The sequence below is a fragment of the Ursus arctos genome, unplaced genomic scaffold (genome assembly GCF_023065955.2).
Source record: "Ursus arctos isolate Adak ecotype North America unplaced genomic scaffold, UrsArc2.0 scaffold_1, whole genome shotgun sequence".
Taxonomy (NCBI): domain Eukaryota; kingdom Metazoa; phylum Chordata; class Mammalia; order Carnivora; family Ursidae; genus Ursus; species Ursus arctos.
Genome location: NW_026622763.1, coordinates 54,116,548 through 54,141,437, shown reverse-complemented (window position 1 = coordinate 54,141,437; position 24,890 = coordinate 54,116,548). Strand labels below are relative to the sequence as shown.

Genomic DNA, 24,890 nt, shown 5'->3' with positions numbered 1-24,890 from the left:
GACATTTCTGTATTCATCAAAGATGAATAAATTTACTAAAAGGTGTTAAAGTTGGGTCGGTTTTGAAAGTACTCACTTTCTTTAGTCCCATGAAATACATTACATCCCTTAATTCTTTCAAGCATAGAGCTGGAAGAAAAATTACCTCCCTCACTTTATTACCAAGATGCAACTTTGTGCCCAAAGTCACAAAACTCTTTGATCTATACATGTGCTTCTTCCTTTTTCCCAGTACTTCTAGGTCAGGTCCTCTGTCACTCAAGGGATTAGCCACACTTCTGGAATACTTTTCCAGATTCCTTTAAAGAAATGTGTTCGCTTTGCTGGGGACCCTAATTTCTCCTGTGAAGCAGTGCATGAACTCCTCCCCCACGCACACAGAATCCTATTTCACAGAGGAGAGCGACCAGGAAAGGGGTCCCTCTAGAAAAGAGAAGTAACAACTGATTAAAAACGCAAATCTCACAAGGTGTCAACTGAAAGAAAACGTCGCACTATCCTCTGGACAGCTCAGATCAAAAGGGAAACAACCTGTTCAGTTCTCTCTGCCAGGGCCAGTTTTCAATTTCTTCTTTTCGCCTCTCCCTTACTAGCCACTGCCCGCCAGCCCACTTCTGTGTTGCTGTCGTTGTCCTTCCCAACTAGTTGCCAATAAAGTTGTTACAAAGTGACCTTGAGCGTCTTCCCTACTGCCCCCCGTTTCCCCGCCTTCTCCATCCGGGTGCCGCGGCGCGGATAAGAGGCGGACCGCGCCTGCGCGTGTAGCGCCACTCCTTCGACCTCTGCCGCCGCCGCTGCCGCCGCCACCTCTCGGGAAGGTAAGCGGAGGGCGCGAGAGCCGGGCCCGGCCGGGGCGGAGCAGCGTTCAAGCGGCACCCATTCATTCTGCGGGCGCCTCGCTGGATGAGGGCCCAAGCCGACCGCGTGCACGGGAGCCCGCGGGACCTGGGTGGGGAGGACAGGCCCGGGAGGGCACTTGACCTTAAGCCCCTTTACCTCCGCAGAAGGGAAGCGGGAGAGGAGCCCCCGTCGGCGGTCACCCAGGTCCTCCAGCCGCGCCGCCCCGAGGAGTGTAAGATGTTCGCCTGCGCCAAGCTCGCCTGCACCCCCGCTCTGGTGCGTAGCCCAGGCCGGGCCGGGGCGCCGAGGGAGGACCTCTCGGCCTGGAGCGTCCACGTTGTTGAATGGGGCACACCAACCTGTGGGGACCGCTCAGCCCTCACCCTCTGTGGTCTCTTCTTTCTTTCCTACTAAACCTGGGGCGCCTCACTCCGCACCTCCTCCCCACCAGTGCGGTGGGGAGCAGCCGAGGCCTAGTTGTCAGGCCCTCCTCGCTGTAGGTCAAACCCTCCTTGCCCCTAGTGACGGAGCGCCCCCCCCCCGTCCTCGCGTGCTCCGTGGGGTTGGGGTGGGCGCGAAGGTTGGGGTGCTCCTAAGGATGTAGGGGGCCTCTGAGGCCTAGTTCACCGCAGCAGCATTCTCTGTAGGTCAAACTCGCTGCTGCAGAGGGAGGGACTTTGCCTCACCCTGTGTGGGCGGAGGAGGGTGGTGGAGGAGTCGAAAGTCTTTCTAACTGCCTCTGGCTGTTATTTCCATAACCATTTTGGAAGCTTTACGTGAAGTAAGGATGTGGGGGTTTGTCTTAGAGAATCGGGTCTTGGTTCTGAAGGGATTTTCTGTGACCTTAGTGTAGTGGACACTCAAGGGCAGAGACGCTGGACTGCAATATGTCCTTATGGTCAGATATTTCACCGATTATTCTTACACTGATAGAGAATTGTTCAGACTGCTTTTTTATTTTATAATTAATGGACATACAGGAATATTTAGGAAGTTGTAGGCCTCATAGTAACCAATGGGCTAATTTAAATGACAAGCGTTTATAGCAACACTCTTGATAAACTTGTTGGTCCGCTTAAACTTACCAAAGAATATGGGATGTTTATTGCTGCTTTTCTGACCTGAATCGTGGCACTACCATAATTGAAATTTTAAAAATAATGCTTTCTTTTTAAGCATTTAGAAGTTTTATTCAGATTATTACAAATAGGTTATGTAGCATACTTTAAATTTTAATTAGCAACTTTAAAATAAAATTCCTTCATGGACTGAAAATAACCAAACAGCAAGATAAGAGACAATAAAGAAAAGTCATGAGCTTTCTGATAAATTTTTGCTGATGGCTTTTTTAGAACTCATGGTACAAGAAGGGTCATTGAAGTCGTGTCTACTCTCAATATTGGAATTTTTTTTTCCTTAATAGATCCGAGCTGGATCCAGAGTTGCATACAGACCAATTTCTGCATCAGTGTTATCTCGACCAGAGGCTAGGACTGGAGAGGTAATAGCAGTAATAATAGAAATTAAGTAACCCCAGCAAGTAAGTCTTATGGTTTTAATTAAAGGGGGGGTTAAAAAAAAAAAAAAACACCTCATTAGTGAATGGTTTGAGAGCAGTTTTTTTCCACCCTTTATCCAAAAAATAGTGCAGAGGATAAGCCAATGAAAGAAACTTGGCTGAGTTGGCTAAGAAATAAAGTCAGTGTATATATATATATATTTAAGTATATAGTCTTGAGTTGCCTATGTTTAAGATTATGCTAGCTACAGTTATTGAAAAGGTTACCCTATTTGAAAAGCATATTCAAATACACTTTCATAATTTTCAACAACCTTATGAGGTTATATATACTGTTATCCCTATTCTACAACATTGGAATTATTCTAAGCTCTTGATTTTTGCACTGTGCCACACAATCTCCTATTCAAAATCACAAAATAGAGAAGTTAGTTACCATTTGACAGTGCAGTAATTAAAATAGCTAATTGTGATTACTGATTTCACCTTTGCCTTTTTTTTCTTTTCTCTAGGGCTCGACGGTATTTAATGGGGCCCAGAATGGTGTGTCTCAGCTAATCCAAAGGGAGTTTCAGACCAGTGCAATCAGCAGAGACATTGATACTGCTGCCAAATTTATTGGTGCAGGTGCTGCAACAGTGGGAGTGGCTGGTTCTGGTGCTGGTATTGGAACAGTCTTTGGCAGCCTTATCATTGGTTATGCGAGGTAATTTCTATCACCAAATAACCTACTTTAAGAGCATGCTTGACATAGTTGGAAACTTAGAAAATTAGTGAAATAATAACAGCTATTCTGTATTAAGTGCCAACTCTGTGTCTTGCATTGTATTTTGAGGGCTTTGCATGCATGATCTCACTTAACCCTCACAATATCCCTTGGAGATAGACTCCAGCTTACTTATGAAGGATGAGCATCGCAGAAATTACACTGATGGCTCAAGTAGCTAGTAAGTGTCAGAAAAAAGTTTTAATTCTGACTTCAGAGTCTGCACTCTTGATTGTTAAGCTGTATTGGGGCTACAGTTAACAGCATAGTCTTGAAAAGTGTCAATTTCCATTTTATTTAAGACCTTATTTCTAAACTGTCAGATCTTAGGAGGTATAGAATGTACTTTCACGGGAATAGCAAGTATGTCTGAATCCCTCAAAATGGATGAAGACTAACTATATCGACATACAGAGATCACTTCTTATCTTTTCCCCACATGGTAGGATTGAGAAGAAAGGAATATCGAACAAAGGCAAAAGCAAACGAGATCTAGGCAAATACTTTTCCAGGACTTTCCAATTACAAAGATCCCATACTAGTAATCTCATTCTTTAACATTTATCAAACATATTGGAATTCAGAAAAATATTTCAAAGTAACAGTTATATGTGTTGTGTCTCTTTTAGAAACCCTTCGCTGAAGCAGCAGCTGTTCTCATATGCTATCCTGGGATTTGCCTTGTCTGAAGCTATGGGTCTCTTTTGTTTGATGGTTGCTTTCTTGATTTTGTTTGCCATGTAACAGAAATTACTGCTTGAAATGTTGGCATTCATATTAATTACGGATGTAATTCTGTGTATCTTACTGTGACTCCCAAAACTGTAGTATTGGTGTCATGGAAATGTACGTTATTTCCAAGGTCATTTCATTAAAGATGAAAACTTTAATTTTTGCCGTGATTTGTACTTAACCTAAATTTAGATCATCACAAAGAAGAATATGCATTCAGTCAGATACATACAAGTCTAAGCAGTTGCACCGTGATGAAAACAAGTCAATTTTTATGAGAATTCTTTTATATAGTATTGTGCACATTGTAATTTGTAGGGTTCTTGGTCACTCATATAAAGGGGAAATATGTATTTTCGCCTTCTATGAGATAACGATTAATTAAACTAAGGTAGTTAAGATGGTTTTGTGTTTTTAAGGCCTAACAGGAATTATGATACCTGGGAGCAGAATTAACCTTCCAAAACTAACTTGGCTGGTCCTCCACAGCTGGTTCTAAAAATAAATCATGTCAGCTTTTTAGGAATTGAAGCCTTGTTAGACTAGGGTTGGGGGTGGTTTTTGCTTTTCAGTAAGTCTCACGTTAAGCAATTAAGTGTCTGTAACAAAGTAGAGTTTCTAAGAAGAAAATCTCATTAGAAACCAAATATCAAATACAAAAATTTAAAAAGGTGGGGCACCTGGGTGGTTCAGTTGGTTAAGTGTCTGCATTCTGCTTAGGTCGTGATCCCAAGGTCCTGAGATCGAGCCCTGCGTCAGGCTCCCTGCTCATTAGGGAGCCCATTTCTCCCTCTCCCTCTACCATTCCCCCTGCTTCTGCTCTCTGGCTCACTGTCTCTGACAAATAAATAAAAATCTTCTTAAAAAATTGAAAAAGGTAATAAAAACCAAATATCAAAAAGTAAGCTTAATTGGCTATATTTTTAAAGCCAAAAGTCGCTAAAGCATTCCTTATCACTAGCATCTTGGGATGCTAGTTGGTTCAACAGCAGTTTGTTTCTAATACTACATTGAATATGTTAAAAAAAAATGCAAAAATTATATCCGTAGGATTTGATGTCTAGATCTTGGGAACAAGTCAGGGAAGGACAGGGTATGTGCATCACACAAGTGTTACTCCCTTTCCTAGGAATTTTATGTACTCTATATAAATTTAGTCCTCATAACAACCCTGCGTAACTGGGGAGAAAAGATGAACAGAAAACTAGGCTTAAGAAGGATTAATTCCCAAAATCAGATAACCATTAAGTGGCAAAGACACAATCCAGATTCAGACCTTCATTGATTCCAAAGACCATGCTTTGATTTTTTTATGTTAGGGATGACAAAGGAAAAGCTGATTTGAGAGAAGCTTTGTTACAGAATTTAAAGCACAAAATTGAAGCATAATCTTAGCCTTGTGGGCTTGAAAAGAGGAAAGGTATGGTGTGTGGTATGGAGTAGATGTGAATGAAAGAAGTGCAGAGCAGCAGTAAGAACCCAACTCCAGGTAGTACTTGCAGTAAATCTCAACCTAGTTTTATGACTCCCCAGCAATGTTGGGAAGTTAACTGATAGAGAGCAGTGAGGGTTATTAGGGCTGGTTACTGATGAAATGACAGGTCAGAGGAGCTCTAAGCAGACAGCAAGAAAGGACATTGTTTAACAGGCTAACCTATGAGCTTCAAACTTGGTAAGGAATGAGTAAAGCCACAAGGAGTAATAAGTTGGAATAAAAGAGGGAGGTCAAGGGTATTCTGGAAAGTGGAGTAGGAAGCACCAGGAATCGCTTCCCACCTAGACAACAATTACACTGTCCAAAGCTAATTTGACTATATTGGAACTCTTGTCTAGTGAAGACTTGCAACTTCCAGAAGAAGGCTTGAAATGTAAATTGGGGTTAATTTCAATTTCAGGTCTTCATAGAGTAGCAGCTGCCAGCCCTCAGCCCCAGCCCCAGGGCAGGCTGCTATGCACATCTTCCTGGAGCAGCTTCCACACAGCTTGCAGGAGCCAGGGTAAGCAAAAAGAACCCTGTCTCCAAATACTGGTTTTCAATGCTTTGATCACTGATTGCTACTTCTGATTACAGAGGTACAGATAAAGAGGAGGGTGGCCATTATTGCTGCACGTCCCCTTACTGTTGGAATCCCCTTACCCTCCAGCTGAAGTGACTTCCAGGGGAAGGTATCCTTTTCCCCCTTCTTTCTTCTCTTTTTCTCCTTTTGGGAGCTAGATGCTAAAGACTGGGACATTCAAAAACAACTGCATATACAGGGAAAATTAGAAAGTAACCACTCATGCCCAAGAAAAGGCACAGGCTCAGAAAAGACCTGACAAAACATTAAGTTTACACATCAAGCTAATCCTTGGCACAAAGACAGTATACAACAATCAAAAGTAATAATAAAATAACAAACAATAAACCCTAGGGAAGGAGGATAATCTGATTGCCAGAGATACCATATTATTCAGATGTCCAGTTTGTAACCAAAAAAAAAAAAAAAAAAAATACAAGACATTCAAAAAACGAAAGTATGCCCTATTCAAAGGGAAAATAATCTGTTGTAGAAAAAGACCTGATGGCAGATCTCCTAGACAAAAACAACCATACTAAAGATGATCAAAGAACTAAAGAGGTGGAGAAAGTTTAAAAAATGATGTATGCATGAACTCCTGTATTTCAAAACTTACTACAAAGCCATAGTAATCAAAACAGTGTTAGTGGCGTAAAGACAGAATGGACCAATGGAATAGAGAGCCCAGAAATAAATCCTTGCATATATAGTCCAATAATTTTTGACAGGAATATCAAGACCATTCAATGGGAAAATGATAGCCTTTTCAACAAATGGTGCCTGGAAAACTGGATATTCACATGCAAAAGAATGAACTTGAACCCTTACCTAACAATATATACAAAAATAAACTCAAAATGGATCAAAGACTTAAACGTAAAACCTAAAATTACAAAGCTCTTAGAAGAAAACAGGGCAAAAGCTTCAGGACACTGAATTTGGCAATGATTTCTTAGATACGACACCAAAGCCACAGGCAATGAAAGAAAAAATGGATAAACTGAATATCATGAAAGTTTTAAATTTTTGTGCAATAAAAGACACGGTCAACAGAGTAAAAACACACAAAATGGGAGAAAATATTTGCAAATCCTGTATCTGATAAGGGATTAATATCCACATTATGGAGAGAAGTCCTAAAACTCAACAACAAAAGCACAACACAATTTAAAAATGGTCAAAGGACTTAAATAGACACTTCTCTGAAGATATTCAAATGGCTGACCAACACATGAAAAGATGCTCACCATTAATGATCATTAGGGAAATGCAAATCAGAGCTACAATGAGATACCACCTCACACCCTGGAGTATGGCAACTATAAAACAACAAAACAAAACCAAGAAACAAGTGGTGGCAAGGATATGGGGGAATTGGAGACTTTGTGCACTGCTGATAGGAATGTAAAATGGTACAGCTGCTATGAAAAACAGTATGGTGGTTCCTCAAGAAGTTAAAACTAGAATTGCCATATGATCCAACGATTCCACTTACGGGTATATATGCCAAAGAACTGAAAGCAAGGTTTTGAAGAGATATTTGTACACTCATGTTCATAGCAGCATTATTCACTATTATAACTAAACTATGGAAGCAACCCAAGTGTCCATGAATGGATGAATGGTAATAAGCAAAATACGGTATATACATGCAATGGAATATTCTTTAGCCTTAAAAAGAAATTCTGATAGATGCTACAATGTGAATGAACCCTGAAGACATTATGCTAAGTGAAATAAACCTGTTGCAAAAAGACAAAATACTGTATGATTCACTTAGGTAGTTAGAGTAGTCAAAATCATAGAGACAAAAAGTAAAATTGTGGTTGTTAGGGGCTGGGGTGGGAACAATGACAGGGGGTCTAGTTTAACAGGCATGGCGTTTTACAAAATGAAAAGAGTTATAGACATGGATGGTATTAATGGATGCATGACATTATGAATGTATATTTTTTTAAGTTTTTGTTTTTAAGTAATCTCTATACCCAACGTGGGGCTCAAACTCACAATCCTGCGACCAGGAATCACATGCTCTTCCAATTGAGCCAGTGAGGCGCCCCTCATTATGAATGTATTTTATATCACTGAAATATATACTTAAAGTGGTTAAGATGGTAAATTTTGTTATGTGTAATGTATGAAAATAAAATAGAGATAGAACGGTCAAGGGCCCAGGGAGTACAATACGGTGGAAGATCCATTTCAGTAAGAGCCAAAAAATAGGAAATGTAAAGAACTTAAGAGTTCAAGCTCTTAGAGGTAAGGTAGGCCCAAGGAATGATAAAAATTTGCTGAGCAGCTAAAGTTAGTAGAAATGAATGTCACTGAAGTTAAATTTAAAGAAGGAGTACAGATAAATGGGAAATATCATTTGAGATGCAAAAAATATATACTCATGCTTCTGCTGTAATTTTTAAATTCTATTTGGTAATTTTAGCCAATGTGGTTTGGTTTTGGTGTTAAGTGTTTGGAAGAAGAAAATATCAGTACTACCCTCTGCAAAGCCTTCTAAATACGTGATTTCTACACCTGAAAGGACGAGTTGTTGAAGTCTCTACATGCTGCGCATAGATTAATTTAGTAATTTCATGGTATTACTCTATGGAAAATATTATGGACTTACGACCTAATTACATAGTCCATCAATTACTTGCCAAGTTCTTTACATTATTAGGACCAAAAATTATTTTTTCCAGATTTAATACCATCCCCTCTGCCTCAAAAAACATGGCAGTTGGACGCTGTCTCCGCCAATAGCAACATTATGCCTTAGTTTGCTTTGATGTACAGATAGTTAATAAGCAGTAGTCAAAACTTGTGACGGTATATGATTTATAAGTCGTATCATCATTTTTACAGATTTTTTGAAGGTAGGTAGCATGAGTTTATTTATTTTCTTCTTTTCCCTCCACCCACGCTTACCCTACCGTCTGCTCCTACCACACGTACATACAAGCTCCCCTGTGCATCTTTCATAGGCTTTCTGGCGGTGTGTGTATTACAGTACACTATGGTGCTGCTGCTCAAAGTGAGGTCCGCGGATCAGCAGTGGTGGCATCACTCGGGACCTTGTCAGAGACAGAGGTTCTAGAGCTTCACATCAGACCTGAATCAGAATCTGAATTCTAACAAGCATCCCAGGTGATTTGTATACACATCAAGTTTTCAGAGCACTGTCCTAGAACACTGCAATGCCCCACATGCCTTGACTTCGACTCCTTATCTTTCAAAAAGCTGTCAACTCATTAATCGGGCAGTTTTTTTTCCCCTTCCTTTTGGAATGTACCGCTAATCCAGTGATTTTCAAAGTGTGGTCTGAAAACTTCTGAGCACCCTTAGAACCTTTCAGGGGGTTCACAAGGTCTTCCCTTTTCCACCTACACAGCTGCATGAGGCTAGATTGTCATCAGAACTTCAACCAAAACAACATATTGCAACAGTTCAAATACAGAAATAGATATAAAAATGCAGCTACTGTTAAGTGTGAGGTAGTTATTTACAAAAGTGAATACCATGCTATTCTATTTTTATTTTGGAAAATATAGTTATTTTTCAAAAAATGTTATTTATGTTAAGATGTTGTGATGGAGTGCAGCGTCCCAAAATCAAAAATTAGAACCATTGATCTAATCTGTCAGTGAGGAAACAGGCTCCAATATGGCATTACACTTACAACTTAATAAAAACGGTCAGTTTTGTAAATTGAGGGTAACCCTATATCCCTTGGTCACATCCTTTCAGCTATCAATCTGTTCATAATCTCTAAAAATTGGCCCACATTCCTAGTAAGAATCTGCACTTCCTTCTCCTGAATGATGCAAGTATCTGTCTCTTCTTAGATGTTCGGTAACTTAGAGCTTCTTTTTCAAGGGAGCTTAAATATTGAAGAGAAGAACAGACCTAGGATTAGTAGGGACTCCTAAATCCAAGGGCTTTTGATCGTTCTCCCCATTAGCATGAGCTAGCATCCTACAAATGATCTTGGCAGAGACTCCTAAGAGGACCCATGGCTGTTGGCAGTGGCTACTTTTCAACAAAAAGCATTTAGTTAGCATTTCCCAGCCAGGGAAATTCCAGGATCTGCTCCTCTTACAGAACAGTCCCAGGGTTTGCTTTCTCAAATAATTAGGTAGTTTGGCTGAGTCTCTCAGATGCTGGACAGCTCAGTATTATTCCCTCAAGACTTCTATCTAAAGGACAGCTCAAAGTATTTATCTACCTCTCTAGAGAGATCTAAAACATCTTTAGCTCTCAAGACCCCTAAAGTTGTACAAAAGGAGTAAGCTTATAATACTGCATGTTATCACCTTCCTGCTTTATTTTTTCCACAGCACTAACTACTGTTTAAATTATTGTTTGTTTATTTATTTGTTTATTTATTACATTGTTTATAAATGTGTTGTGACTCCCCTCCTCTCCCATGAAAGTCTCCTTAAGGGACTGTGTCTTGTTTATAGTTGTAGCTGCAGGGCCAGGAAGAGTGCCTGGCATGTTTGTGCTCAATAAATATTGATACTTTATGAGTAGTAAACTTAGAAACAGAGCATTAGGTTGACAGTTAACTTAAGAGACTGTCTCCAAGGTGAGAATGTAACTGGAAAGAGCAAGGCCTATGGCCTGGGAGGGTCCGTATGATCAGGCCTTTCTTGGTTTCTGGCATAAGGAATTCATGGCTTTGCTATTATGTGGGCCTTGGGCTGACAGACTAGTTATGGGGAGTCATCAAGGGCAGACACTGGAATGCCAGACAAAATTCTTCACCCTAGATGTGGTTCTATCTACCTGTACTGGTAACTTAATAGTGTGTGGAAAGTTAAGTATAATGATGATAAGCCCTCTTTCAAGTGAGTGGGATGAGAGAGAGGTAGGAGGAGACATTGATACGAAAGATGAAAAGAAAATAGGCCCTTAAATTCCATTCTCTCTCTTGGACTGGTCTTACTGAGGTTGGCATGAACTAAAGTATGATTTGAAGATAAATACAGCCCTCTAAGTTTTCCCCCACAATGCCACACACAATTAATTACAAACTCTTTTGAGACCCAAAGACTGGGGGTGGAAAGTGGACAAGGACCCTCCTTGTGCTTGAACTGTTCTGAATGGAAATTCCCATAGTGAGAATAGATGCTGAAAGTTTAACTATAACATAGGCCATTTCAGGGATGTGCAGGAAAACCCTGGGTTGTCAGAGGAAAGGAAAGTAGATCTGCCATGAGGTAGAAGCTACCAAAAAAAAAAAAAAAAATCAACTTAAATGTCTAGGGCCATGCTGTCCTCATCTCATCAATCTGTACTGGGCTGCATCTTGAGGACACCTGTGAAAATTCAGAGGCTTTCTGTGAGTCCAAGGCAGACATAAGGGATGCTGTGTTTTGTTTAGCTACAAACAGAAACTTACAAATTAAATCTTCCTTTTCACTCTATTTGTCATATATACATATCTGTATATTTATATTTTAGTATATTTAAATACTATAAATATATATACTTGAGCAGGATTTTAGTTGAATTCTCAAGAACCATAGCAGATTAATGGATTAACAACCACATAATAACTCTTCTGAACAAGGTGGAAATACCACATTCTGTGGCACTTGGAAGGTTTTGAGAGCAATTAGAGGCCTCTTATTGTTTCTTGTAGTATGTAATAAGGGGCATTTCTGTGATAGAAATAGAAATTTTCTTCAAATAGCCTCTTGTATCTAAGGGATACCAATTTTATTCAGAAGTCATTCTGGGTTCTTAGAGGAGGTTTACCAGATCCTTACTAATTTTCTTAGGAGTAAGTTGGGTAGATATATGTATGGAGTGATAAGATAGGCAAAAAGGGAGTCCAGAACAAATTTCCTGCATTTGCAAAAGAGAAGACTGTAGAGAATTTTAGGGCTGTTAGGGGATATTGAGGCATGACAATGAGAAAAAAATTGAAAAGCAAAGTGTTTTAAGAAGATATGGATAGTGAGAAAAGTTCACAAGATCAGAACTGAAAATAGTAACTACATTCATTTTGTCTAAGCTGAATGTTTTCTCCATTTGTAGAAAAGTTATAGTAAAGGAACTGTTGTGGAACTACAAATACGTAAAGTAAGACACTTCCTAGCTACCGGGTTGCCAACATGGTATGGAACAGATTTGCATCCTTTCCACCTGTTTTTTTCCCTGTGATCTTCTCTATTTTTTCTCATTTTGTTTACTTTTTTAAGAAGAAAAATAGCTAAAACTGCATTCTCACAACAGAGTATTATTTATATTACTAAATAATTCTTCTCTCTTCTATGAGGACTCCTGAAAGATTTTCTTTAAAATAACATGTTCCTCTAGTGCATTACATAGATTTTTAACTACTTGACAATGGACTGGAGAAGTAGGGATGAGGAGGAGAAACTTAAAACCAAATGTGCTGCCAACTGAAAATGAATCAAAACTGGAGAAATTGATTTTTTGATATAAGTGAATGGAAGATAATTGTTTTAAGAAAATCTAACTGATGCAAATTTCTTTTGCAATGCCATAACATTTATAGTTCTTTTTCTCACATTAGACATTTTGAGAGTTGGAGAGAAGCAGCACCGTTTTAGTGAATACATACTTGACCTAAGAACTTTGTCAAGTTGCACATCTTGTCCATCGTCATAGTCAGTGTCAGCAATCTGAGCTGCTGAGGTTTAACTGATATAATTAGTGCTACATGACACAAACACTACTACAGTATCACTGATATTAGATAGGGATAGTACTTTCATTTTAACTTGAGAAGTAAACACTTAATATTCTGGCTTCTTTCTGGTCTCTTGAATAATGAAATTAGTTTTAAAAGAGTGAGTTAGCTCACATATATGTACACAGGCCAGAAACCTGCTAAAAGGTTCAGTGCCATCAGAATTTCACTTTTATGCCAGATACCATTATTGAACTGCACATTCATGAACTTTCAAATACAATACCCCAGAATCTTACGATAATTTCAGTTTCACTTTGATTTGGATGTTTGAGAGTGCATTTTATATTAATACACAAACTTTATTCATAATTTGTAGTGACGTAATAGATGAAAAAACTGGCTTTTTAAGAGTTAAAACAAGTTTACACAGGAGCCTCTGATCATACTTTTAATTGTGCATATTTATTGGACAATCAATATCCCCACACTTAACGTTGGAATATTTAAATTATATAGAGAATCATAGAGCAACATTAAAAAGAAATATTTTCAGCACTGTTCTGTGTTTTCAGGAGTATATCTGTGTCAATTGCAGAACGGCATATATGGTCTCTTTTGTCCTTCTTGTTAAATAAATATATGGTCTTCCTTCGCCATCCTTTTTATAACAGCTGCTTTCAAAGCTTGACGGATATTTCTTTGTCATTGTAGCAACCTAGTGAGCAGTAGAATAGTATTAGGGGAAGAGAGCCATTTCTATTCCATATTCTAATTTGGTGTCCTTTGGTCCTTTGTAAATGTTAATAAGGAATTGCTGATATTTTAAAAGTTTGAAATTATCTCTATTGAAGTTGATATATTTAAAATCTGTAACTACTAAGTAAAAGAAAATTGATAAAATTGAATACACCTTATTATGGAAGATTTTCTCTTATAATCAACTCCTTGCAGGGTTTTAACTTACGGTTATATAGTGGAGGGCACTCTATTTCTTTTGGTAGGTTGCTTAGAACATAATTACATGTTAATATCCTACACTCTACCAGGCGTTCAGGAGCCGGAAGAATCAGTTTCAGTTATAGCTTAATAAAATTCGAACAAATGCCATCCAAAGTAAAGGCTTTTCCTTTTCAAAACTGACTTATCTTGCTTTCCCGCTTTAGGCGCGTAGAGGCCTTGGGGGTACTTTGCTGCAAATTCCACCTCTTCCAAACTTCAGCTTAACGAAAACTCCCTGTCTCAGGCTTCAGAGTAGCAGTAGAGTGGGTTTAGGCGCGCGCCTATCTAACATTTTACCCTCCTTCCTACCCAGGGCCAGGAAGTGACAGCAACAAAAATACCGGGCTCCTGTAGGAGAGCTCGGAGGACTCATCGCGTTTTCTCTACCGCCACCCCCAGCCTTTTCCAGAGTTCACCTTATTTCTCCGCACCGGGCCAAACCCTTCTCGCGACCCCAACATCCACCTGTTACAGCTTCCCACATCCACGCCAGTGTCCAGCCCCTGCCAATCACAGGTTTCAGCCCGGGTTACGGAGACTCCTCTCTTCTGGCTCTCCGGCCCCGCCCCCTTCCAGAACTGCTTCCCGCCCTCCAGGCTCTTTGTCCAATCGTCAGGTACTGAGTGTTCTTTGGTTCCCGCCTCCTCCTTCCCCGCCCTCCTGAGGTACCGCCCCCTCCCCCTTAAGGCTGACGGAATCACCTGACCCGGAGGCGCTCCGTCGGAAAGAAGGCAAGAAGGGGCGTGTGTGTGGAGGGGAGGGGCGCGAGAAGAGAGGGGGGATGCCGGGAGTGGGGCGGGGAGAAGGGGGTGGGGGGGGGGGTGTCAGTCTGATCTCGCGAGAGAGGACGGAAGCCTGTGGGGGCCTGTGGCCTTTAAAGTGCGGTTCAGCCCTTTCCTCCAGGGGTAGTTTGTAAACACTGCTGAGCTCGGGCCTCCCTGGCGACCCGGAGAAGCATGAACTAGTGTCCTGGAAAGGTGAGTAGTGATGGGGAGAAGCCGGAGGGCTGGAGACTGTAGGGATATGGAGAAAGAAGGCACTAACATGGCGACGTCGCTCACGGTAGTCCCCACCCCCCGCTTCCCATCACCTCGAGCGCTCCTGCCTCAGTGCCTAGCCCTCGGGGCGACTGAGGCTGTGGTGCCACCTCAGCGGCTCGCGCGGCGTCGGCTTCGGGAGCCCGACCGGCCGGGCGGGACCGTTAGGTAACTGGCATTCGTTGTTCCGGCCCCTCCCCGCTCGCGCGCTTTCCTAACGAAGAGGAAAAAGGAATAACGGCTCCTCTTAGACCCCTCCCCCCGATTTATCTTCCCCTTCTCTGGTTAGTTCAGAGGTCTCTGGGCCCCACGTCGGATCCGCGGAGGGCGCAGGGAGACCCTCTTCAGTCTTTGGATTAGCGGGAAGAGGGCTGGCTTTGGTCTCCCCACCCAGGACTCAGTGGTTGGGACTGTATAGGTGACGGTGGCCGGGAGGAGGATCGGGAGGCACAGCAGAAAATAGGGTCAGGGTCTGTGCCTGTGGAGGAACATGATGGAACAAATGGTATGGAGAACCTGTGCGCTGAAAGTCTCGGCCTTTTCTGTCCTTTCTGCCCCCTCACGCTCCCGCCACCCCCCACTTTTTCCCCGTGGGGCGGGGCTGAGGTGTGGGTGCAGATTGATTCTGGTATTTTCCCTCATTTTTTACCTCCCTGCTTGGACTGCAAAGCCTCTGTAAGGAAATAACCAGTGCTTTTTGTTGATGCCCTAGGGACAGGGCCGAGAGATTTTGTGTGTGTGTGTGTGTGTGTGTGTGTGTATTTTCTGTGTTAGCTCGCTAGAGGAAGGAGAAGGCGGAGGAGCTGGGGACTATTTTTGTGTCCTTAGGTAGTATAAAATTGCCTTTGCTTAATGGGGAGTTTAAAATTGGTTGAGGCCAAGAGCAAAACTGTGAATGTGATGGAATAAAAGGGATGACACCTCAGAGACCTTCACCCTATTGACTAATACCTATATTATGTAAAAGTTATAATTTCTTAGGAATTTTAAATTATGGAGGCTAACAATGCGTAAGTTTAATATACATACTTGAAATCAAAACAAAAACTATTCCTCTGAGTGCACTTTTGGTCCTTTTTGAAGAACCACAGGCACTGTCAGTAATAGCCTTTCTAGGTGTAATTTTTAAATAGCCATGTAACGTTGGTCTGTTGTACCCAAACTATGAAGGTGATAAGCTTGTGTAAAAGTCAACCCTACAGGGTTAAGTGACCTGAAAGATAAATACAGTAGCAATTACGTCTTGTATTAAATTTGTTACACTGACTTGAGGAATCCACTGTAAACACTTTTCAAAACTGCAGGAACATCTTTGTAAAGTGTGTTAAAAAAAAAATAGAGATGCCTTTCTGCAGTTAGAGTTAAGGATGTTCTTGAATCTTTGGCCATCAATAATTGAATAACAAAAATCCTAGTCTTTGTAATTTATAAGAATCTTACAAATTTATGGTGGTTCGTATGCTGCTTTCCTAAGACCTGTTTTATCTTGTTTTGGGAGGATTACTGCCATTAAATTTTTAATTATTTGAAATATATTGTGATTTAGAACATAGGTGTTTGTATTTGTCAGTAAGGAAGGAGCTTTCGGGAACTGTGTGTTTAAGGTAAACATGCCTTCTGTAGATCTGATTGCACTTCCTGAAAATTCTTTTTATTTTATTTTTTTTTAAGATTTTATTTATTTATTCGACAGAGATAGAGACAGCCAGCGAGAGAGGGAACACAAGCAGGGGGAGTGGGAGAGGAAGAAGCAGGCTCCTAGCGGAGGAGCCTGATGTGGGGCTCGATCCCATAACGCCGGGATCACGCCCTGAGCCGAAGGCAGACGCTTAACCGCTGTGCCACCCAGGTGCCCCCTGAAAATTCTTTTTAAAATAACCTTATTAGAATGTTTATTTCATCTTTGGGGCACTTTACCATAATCTATTACATATGTAATGCAGAAATTCCTGTATTTACTTGGAGTATTTGTTTCATGTATTTAAACTAAAATAACAGTACATATTAAGGTTATTATGTCAGTTCTTTAACAAATAATTTGGAGGAATGCTTTTTCTTGGTATTCATGATTTGAAAGCTATCAATATCATTTTTTAAAATGTTATGCTATACGTCAAATGTCTACTAATAACTAGCATTAAGTCTCAAGAAATAATCTACATTTTTCCTACCTAAATTTTTGTGTTTTGAAAAAGTTAGGTTTTAATGATTAGATGTTCTCTGCTGGTAAATTGTTAGATCGTGTTAGATCAAATGTGTAGATCTTTTCTGTGTCCTCTTCAGTAGATAATCAATCTCTCTTTTCAAAAACCCACTGAATAACAACAATTGGATAGTCAACAGATCCTTATAAAAATCAATACATTTAGTACTTGTTATGCTATTCACTGTAATTAAAATGTACCATAGGAAAACAACAAATCTGCATTGTTATAGTCAGTAGTTTAACTTAGTATTTCTGTGTTTATCCTTTAATTCACACCTATTCCTTGAGACTAAGGACTTGCCTACAATACTGCATGTTTTCTTAATGTAATTCTTAATGAAGATGTATTAATGATAGTATTCACTATTTACATCCGGGGAAAACACACAAAACATTTTATTTCTTTGCTCTGTTTCTTGAGCTCAAGATTAAAAAGTTAGAGTAAAATATAATTTCATAAAAATTTAAGGAAGTTTGTGGACTTTTATGGCCAAAAATAATTGGAATTATTTTACATATATTACTGTAAATGTGTCATGTATTATATAATTATAGATACACTTATATATACTATTTTCATTTATTTTTAACAATCTTGAAACATTCATTTACATTTTATATGTTTAGGTGATGCTTTTTTTTTTCTTCTTTCTTGGCATTTTGGCAGTGGTAGTAGAATCATTAAAAACATTTTTTTTTTGTAACAGGAAGGGATGTAAGTAGAATGCTTTTGGGGTGAGGCTTATTCACCCATGTCTGCATTCTCTGTCTTAACAAAGATGGTGATTCTCAATTTTTTCTGTCTTAATACCCAAGGAATAGAAACACTCCCAACAGTAGTAGTAGCTGATACTGCACAGATTCTCAACAAGATTAGTAGGGAAAACAGGGTGGGAATGATTAAAATTGGCAAAAAGCCAGTTGGCAAAATACCAAGTGTATTTTGGTTCTTTGGCTAGTAGTGTATATCTTTTTCTATAATACTACCTTAATTTACAAATTCCCTAAATGTTCTTTAGTTTGCTTACTTGAAACTAAACTTTTGTCATAACAACTTTGTAGCTTTGTTCTTCCAATTTTATAGCTTTGTTTTTTCTAATTCTTATGTGTGGGCTAGTGTGTTTCTATTTATTGAACACTTGAAATAGTGTTACTAGAAATCAACTACAAGTTTGCCCTACTGACAAATAACTTTTCATTATTTTTGTTGCCTTCTAGTTTCTGCATATAAATTATAGCTTTGACAGAATTTTATCATTAGATACAGTTATGTTTTATTTTTACAACTTTAGCATTTCCCCTTATTGTCTAACGTTGTGATATATAGTAGTTACATGATAGTTTACCAGTTGACCATTAAAATTTCCTCAATTTTAAATGCTCAACAGGAGGGGCGCCTGGGTGGCGCAGTCATTAAGCGTCTGCCTTCGGCTCAGGGCCTGATCCCGGCGTTCTGGGATCGAGCCCCACATCAGGCTTCTCCACTAGGAGCCTGCTTCTCCTGCTTCTTCCTCTACCACTCCCCCTGCTTGTGTTCCCTCTCTCGCTGGCTGTCTCTATCTCTGTCGAATAAATAAATAAAATCTTAAAAAAAAAAATAAATGCTCAACAGGAAAATTATTGTTTTCAGTTTCTAGTTTAACGTTGAATTGAGCATCTCTGTGCGTATATTTTTTTAATTTATTTTGAATTTTTTCTGTAGGATACTAATCTCATATGAAATGACTAGGTCAAAGGATATAACTGTTTTTATATTGCCAGATTTTTGCCTCTGCAAAGAGTTGAGCAAGTCTACACTGTCAGGAGAATCTGAGTGCACCAACTTTATCATAATTTTACCAAATTTGGAGTTGTGCTGATTAATAAAGCAGGATTGCTTAATTAGGAATTATTAATGGGATTAAGTTGCATTATTTAGCAGTTTTATTTTGTAGACCATATCAGTCTGCAGTTATTTGCCTACCAGTGATCTGTGTGCTAGGACAGATAATGTATATTTTCTATTTTCCTCATTTCACTGACTATTTCTCATAAAGATTTCTAAAACTTGACAGTGTAGTAACAGTAATCCTTAAATTTGATGTAGTTTTACATGGTTTACATATTGGATGTTTTATGCTAGTTTATTGTGATGTAAGAGCTACTTTTTGACCTATACATTTATGAGTTATTAAAATTCATAATGACATTCATTTCCATATAGGTAATCCTTGAAATAAAGAATGTGTATGTTATAGCCAAATTGACCGAGTTGTTTCCTTAGTGTTGTCTTCTGGTACATAGTATGTATATAGTCAGTGTTTTAGGATAGTTATTAGGAGCCAGACTGTCGTGGGTCTGCCACTTATCTGTATCACCTCAGGCAAATAATAACTTCTCTGTGCTTCAGTTTCCTTATTTTTAAAGATACTACGTAATTCATGGCATTGTTCAAATGCTTAAAACATTGTCAGGGGGCGCCTGGGTGGCACAGCGGTTGGGCGTCTGCATTCGGCTCAGGGCGTGATCCCCGTGTTCTGGGATCGAGCCCCACATCGGGCTCCTCTGCTATAAGCCTGCTTCTTCCTCTCCCACTCCACCTGCTTGTGTTCCCTCTCTCGCTGGCTGTCTCTCTCTGTCAAATAAATAAAATCCTTAAAAAAAAAAAAAACATTGTCGGGAACTAATGAATACTTAGTATATGGTGTGGTAATTATTGTTAAGTACATTCAGAAACAATAATAATCTACCATAGCCCCTCCAGGTGTGTGTGATGTAGCTTGAAGGCAGGACATCAGTCATCTCGTTGGTAGCTTTGGCAATAAAGTTGAGTTTCCCATAGGAACTTACAGTTTGTGGGGCAACTTACTATGTTAGAATTTTCATAAATCCATGTGAGAAGGGATCTCCTATTTTTTTTGTTCCCTTTCTCTCCAAGTCGGACTTCTCCTATATGAAACTCATGTAGTATATAGCATACTCATATTTTGAGATGATAAAATTGTGACAGTATTATTTCCATAAAATCTGATTATCTTTCTTCTATTTCACCAATTCCACTAGAAACATTTCGGTGAAACCTTTCATTCCTTCCTCTTCATAGTGAAAGAGATGATTAAATAAAATACCACATTTCTAATGCTTGTTCTTTTTTTAATTTTTTTAATTTTAATTCTAGTTAGTTAACATATAGTATTAATTTCAGGTGTACAATATAGTGATTCAGAACTTCCATACATAACCCTGTGCTCATCACTACAAATGCACTCCTTAATCCCCATCACCTGTTTAATCCATCCCCCTCCACCTGCCGCCTCTGGTAACCATCCATTCTCTGTAATTAACAGTCTGCGTCTTCGTTTGTCTCATATTTTTTTCCCTTGTTTGTTTTGTTTCTTAAATTCCACATGTGAGTGAATTCATACAGTTTTTGTCTTTCTCTGACTGACTTATTTCACTTAGCATAATACTCTGTAGTTCTATCCATTTCCTTGCAAATGACAAGATTTCATTCTTTTTTATGGCCGAGTAATATTCCATTGTGTGTGTGTGTGTGTGTGTGTGTGAGAGAGAGAGAGAGAGAGAGAGAGAGACAGACAGACAGATATCATCTTTATCCATTCATTTATCAGTGGGCATTTGGGCTGCTTCCATTGTAAATAATGTCGCTATAAACATAAAAGTGCATGTATTTCTTTTAATTAGTGTTCTTGTATTCTTCAGGTAAATACCGAGTAGTGCAATTGCTGGATCATAAGGTAGTTCTGTTAGCCTTTTGAGGAACTTCCATACTGGTTTCCACAGTGGCTGTACCAGTATACATTCCCATGAACAGTGCACAGGCGTTCATTTTTTTCCACATCCTCACCAGCACCTGTTATTTCTTGTGTTGTTGATTTTAGCCCTTCTGATGGGTGTGAGGTGGTTCCTTATTGTAGTTTTGATTTGCATTTGCCTGGTAAGTGATGATGAGCATCTTTCCATGTGTCTGTTGGCCATCTCTATGTATTCTATGTTCTTTTGAATTCTTTACTGATTATTCAGCTAATGTAACTGTACCATCAGTTCTCAGTCACAGTGTTGAGAGTCACTGTGTCTTTTATCATTTGCAAGGAAGGTTTTAATGATTATTGACATATGTTGGATTGAGGGTTATACCTTTAGTAGTATCTCTTTCACTTAATTTTAATATACTTTGAGAGGAAGAGCGAGAGAGGAACTTATTAGTGTTGCAGTAGGAATTAAACATAATCTATACCCTATCTGTGGTCTCTTCATAATGAGAAATTAGTATCAAAATACTCTTAATAGCAGTGATAACTAGGACTTATTGTAATTCTTGGTGAGCTGTGAATTTCTATTTTCTTTTTGCTTTTACAAAAGATAAATTTTTAGTAAGAATACAATAATAAATATATGAGAATACAATTATAAAAACAATAATAGATAAGTACATTTTTTACATCTACCTTTAGAAAAATAATGCTATGGGCATTATTTTATATAACAGATATGATTACCAAATCTAAAATGATGTTATTAGTAAAAACTTGCATTAGTGCTGTTCATATTCGTACCATTAATCTGTAAGGTCTTTTTGTTTGTGTAGTTTTTTTTAGATTTTTTTTTTAAGATTTTATTTATTTATTTGTCAGAGAGCACAAGCAGGGGGAGGAGCAGTCAGAGGGAGAAGCAGGCTCCCCACTGAGCAAGGATCCTAATGCAGGATTAAATCCCAGGACCCTGGGATCATGACCTGAGCTGAAGGCAGACGCTTAACTCACTGAGCCACTCAGGTGTCCCTAGATTTACTTATTTTATTTTAGAGAGTGTGTGGTTGAGTAGGGGAGGGCAGAGGGAGAGGGAGAGACAGAATCCTCAAGCAGACTTCCTGCTGAGCGCAGAGCCTGACACAGTGCTGGATCACACTACCCATGAGATCATGACCAGAGCCAAAACCAAGAGTCAGACACCTACCCGTCTGAGCCACGTAGGTGCCCCTATATTTGTATGTTTCTAATGTTCTGTTGTAATTTTAGGCTATAAGACAAGAACTTGCTTACCTTGTATCACCTAGGGATTAGAAGTCTGGGAATAATTAACTCACTTAAATGAAGTTTAACTTAAAAACTGGTTTTTATTAAAGGATATTTTGATATATTGTGTTGATCTCAATACTCACGTACTCATACTTTTATGAATACGATATTGGGAAAAGTCTAAGGTGTTCTTTATGTGTGCTATCAACTTTGAGGAATTTCATCAAAAACGCTTATATACTCTTGGGAATTGGGGATATGTGTGAAGAACATCTGTCGTGTCTGCTGTGAGTGGGGCAAAATTACAAGCTGCTTTCCTCATTAAAGCTGGGCTTCTATTTTTCTCACTTCTGAGGTGTTTGATTTCCTTACATAGAACTAAACATTATATACCAAATAACCTTATGCGATAACATCAAATTAAAAGATTAAAGATTAAAAACCTTTTGTTTAAAAGTTAAACTAAAATGTAGTCCTCAGTTTGGGGCTTTAAAGAAGGTAGTAAGATTAGGATTGATTAAGCATTAGGAAAGTGTACATTTACTGTCAAAGTAAAATACAATAAAACTTGTAATAAACTTAATAGGTACCAAGTAAATGCCATGCACTACACTATGTATTTTACATATATTATTATCCATTATCCTTTTTGACAACACTGAAAGTGGTGTATTGTTTCTTACTGACGAGGCTCATAATGAAATCATACCATTTAAAATTTTCCTAATATAGAAACTCAAAGGTACCTTAACCTTGAAAGGGAGTAAAGTCCTACTAGCTCATAGTTACAGGTTTTCAAACTCTTCGGTTCAAGTTTTGTTGTTATGACCATAGTGATGTTCCCAGGACCCCAGGATTGCTCTATGATCACTTTTTACATTTTGTGGCTCTTGACCAAGATGTAGGAAGGAAACTAAAGCACAGAGTTCTGTGTCTGTAAGGTATCACTGCCCTTGAAGCCTTGTGACACAAGCCTACCCTTCTGGGTACCTTAACATTTTTGCTCACTCTGTTAATGTCCTATTCCTGAATCACAAATTACCACATATTTTGCATCTTAGAACAACACAAATTTATCTCACAGTTTTTGTAGGTCAGAAGTCCAGGTGGGCTCAGCTGGGTCTTCTGCTTACAGTCTTACAAAGCCAAAATTATGTTGTTTGAGCTGTATTCCTTGCTAGAGTGTCTGGGGGAAAAATCCACTTCCAGGTTCATTCAGATTCTTGGCTGAATGCAGATTCTTTGTGGACTGATAACCAGAATTGGTATTTGCTCTTAGAAGCTGAAAAGCTTTCAGTCCTGCCCCCTCCAGTAATGGCAAGTCAAGTCTCCCTCATGCTTCTAGTTTTTGTGACTTATGCTACTACTGAACCTCTCAGACTCCAGATGGAGAAAGTTTTCTGTTCTTAAGGGTTCCTGTAAATAGATTGCGCCACCTGGATAACCCAGAATAATCTTCCTGTTTTATGATTTGTAATCTTTTTACATCTTCAGAGTCCATTTTGCCATGTAATATAACCTATTCATAGTTGCCAGGGATTTGGGTATGGACTACTTTGGGGGACCATTCTACCTACTACACTCATATGCTCCTGAAAAGAAATTTGATAAACTCTGTACCCTTTCACATTTCTAAGTTGAATCCTAGAATTTTTCATCTTAAGTTTAAGTAGTTGAAAAAAAGTACAGTTCCTGGCTTTTCTAGATGCTGACACTTTTTTTCCATAAGTACCTGATTTTAGTAGCGATTTGATGCTATCATTGGTTTTAAAAAAACTAGAATTAATTCATCTTTAACAGTTGGAAGTTTTCATTATTCCTCTTTCTTATTGAACTTCTATTTAACTTCCACTTCTCCAGCATAATTTTATTTGAACCCAGTGGATTTTAATGTTTTAAAGTATTGATCACCTTATCATACTTCTCTGCAGTAAATATAAATTGAACTTTTCTAAGTTTCTTATTGATTTCTTCTTTTCATGGAGCTCTCTTGGGACAGTGCATTTTTGGACAATATTTTCAGAATGGAAGAAGAAATCATTGAATGAAAAGTTTTTATTGTTCCTGTCATCACACCTAACAATATATATGAATTCAGAACATTCCTAAACCAGGGCAAAATGCCATTCTTAAAAACAATGCTTTAGCAGAAATACTTATAAGACAGGCAAAGACAAAAGCCTGAGGTTTAATGGTGCCTGTATTAAGGGAGGCTTTAAGACACTTTTTAAATAATCCCCTTGTTTTGTTCCATGGAGGTTTTACAACCTGGGGCAATGCATGGTAATGAGATTTGGTATGGGTGAGACGTATGGGTTTCTTTGGAACTGTGGAAGAATGAGGGTTTAGGGAAGGTAGATCATTTTTAGGAAAGTAAACACAGGGAAATTAAAGATACGGAAATTTTCTTAAAACTTATCCTGCTCGGATGGCTCTTGGAATGTGTTGGTGTACCTTCAGTAATACATACACCTGTTTGAACACTGCCTTGAAAAGACTCCTCTTCCTGCCCAGCTCCTATCCTCCCACAAGGCCAGAAGCCCATACTCAGGATTCTCTCTACTACCCAGTTGCCCCTGAGTATGTTAGACTCTTCTGAGTCCATGTCAAGAGAGACTTAGTTATTTTCTCACCTGAATATCTACTTTCTGAGCCCTGTTTTTTGACATAATATCTGCTTTCCAGAATATTTACCATTAACAGTATTTTCCTTCTTCAGCAGAGCCTGTACCCCTTAACCACAAGTTAATTATATCCAAATACTAGCATACCTCAGAGATATGGCAGGTTAGGTTCCAGGCGACCACAATAAAGCAAGTCAAATGAATTTTTTGGTTTCCTAGTGCATATAAAATTTATGTTTTCACTATGCTGTAGTCTTAAGTGTGTGCTAGTACTACATCTTAAAAAAAAAACTATACATACCTTAATTTTAATACTTTATTGCTAAAAAAAAAAATGCTAACTATCATCTGTGCTTTCAGCCAGTTATGGTCTTTTTGCTGGCGTAGGGTTTTGCCCATGGTGGCTGTTCACTGATCAGGTGGTGGTTGCT

General features: G+C 39.0%; 2 protein-coding genes and 1 long non-coding RNA gene across 15 annotated transcripts in view; 2 read left to right on the top strand and 1 right to left on the bottom strand.

Annotated features, from left to right (window-relative positions):
• The first annotated feature begins 696 nt into the window (after positions 1 to 696).
• ATP5MC3 (ATP synthase membrane subunit c locus 3) lies at positions 697 to 4,015 on the top strand. 2 transcript variants are annotated; one of them, XM_026492508.3, is made up of 5 exons: positions 697 to 818; positions 1,005 to 1,116; positions 2,264 to 2,341; positions 2,872 to 3,065; positions 3,755 to 4,015. In XM_026492508.3, exons 2-5 carry the CDS (start codon positions 1,078 to 1,080, stop codon positions 3,867 to 3,869), a joined length of 426 nt encoding a protein of 141 aa, XP_026348293.1. In that variant the 5' UTR covers positions 697 to 818; positions 1,005 to 1,077; the 3' UTR covers positions 3,870 to 4,015. The 2 variants fall into 2 exon arrangements, with proteins under 2 accessions (XP_026348293.1, XP_026348294.1); XM_026492509.2 differs by having other exon boundaries at positions 772 to 818; positions 988 to 1,116.
• A 9,003-nt stretch (positions 4,016 to 13,018) lies between these two features.
• LOC130544855 (uncharacterized) lies at positions 13,019 to 14,180 on the bottom strand. The gene is made up of 2 exons (XR_008961514.1): positions 13,991 to 14,180; positions 13,019 to 13,290 (listed from the first exon to the last, which is right to left on the bottom strand). It is a non-coding gene; the product is annotated as an uncharacterized LOC130544855 (long non-coding RNA).
• Positions 14,181 to 14,360: 180 nt separating this feature from the next.
• ATF2 (activating transcription factor 2) overlaps positions 14,361 to 24,890 on the top strand; it is a 95,922-nt gene continuing 85,392 nt past the window's right edge. For 9 of the 12 annotated variants that reach the window (XR_008961497.1, XR_007188437.2, XR_008961495.1 and 6 more), the window contains exon 1: positions 14,404 to 14,551. The gene's annotated coding sequence lies outside the window, so the exon portion shown is untranslated. Of the gene's footprint in view, positions 14,552 to 14,755; positions 14,780 to 24,890 lie in introns of those variants that run through there. The other 3 variants (XM_026492510.4, XM_026492511.4, XM_057318731.1) reach the window with 3 other exon arrangements.

Excerpts from the sequence above, each read along its gene's own strand:
- ATP5MC3 (XM_026492508.3), top strand. The coding sequence starts at position 1,078 with ATGTTCGCCTGCGCCAAGCTCGCCTGCACCCCCGCTCTG. Across the intron at positions 1,117-2,263 it reads TCGCCTGCACCCCCGCTCTG|ATCCGAGCTGGATCCAGAGT; the intron begins GTGCGTAGCCCA and ends TTTCCTTAATAG. Across the intron at positions 2,342-2,871 it reads CAGAGGCTAGGACTGGAGAG|GGCTCGACGGTATTTAATGG; the intron begins GTAATAGCAGTA and ends TCTTTTCTCTAG.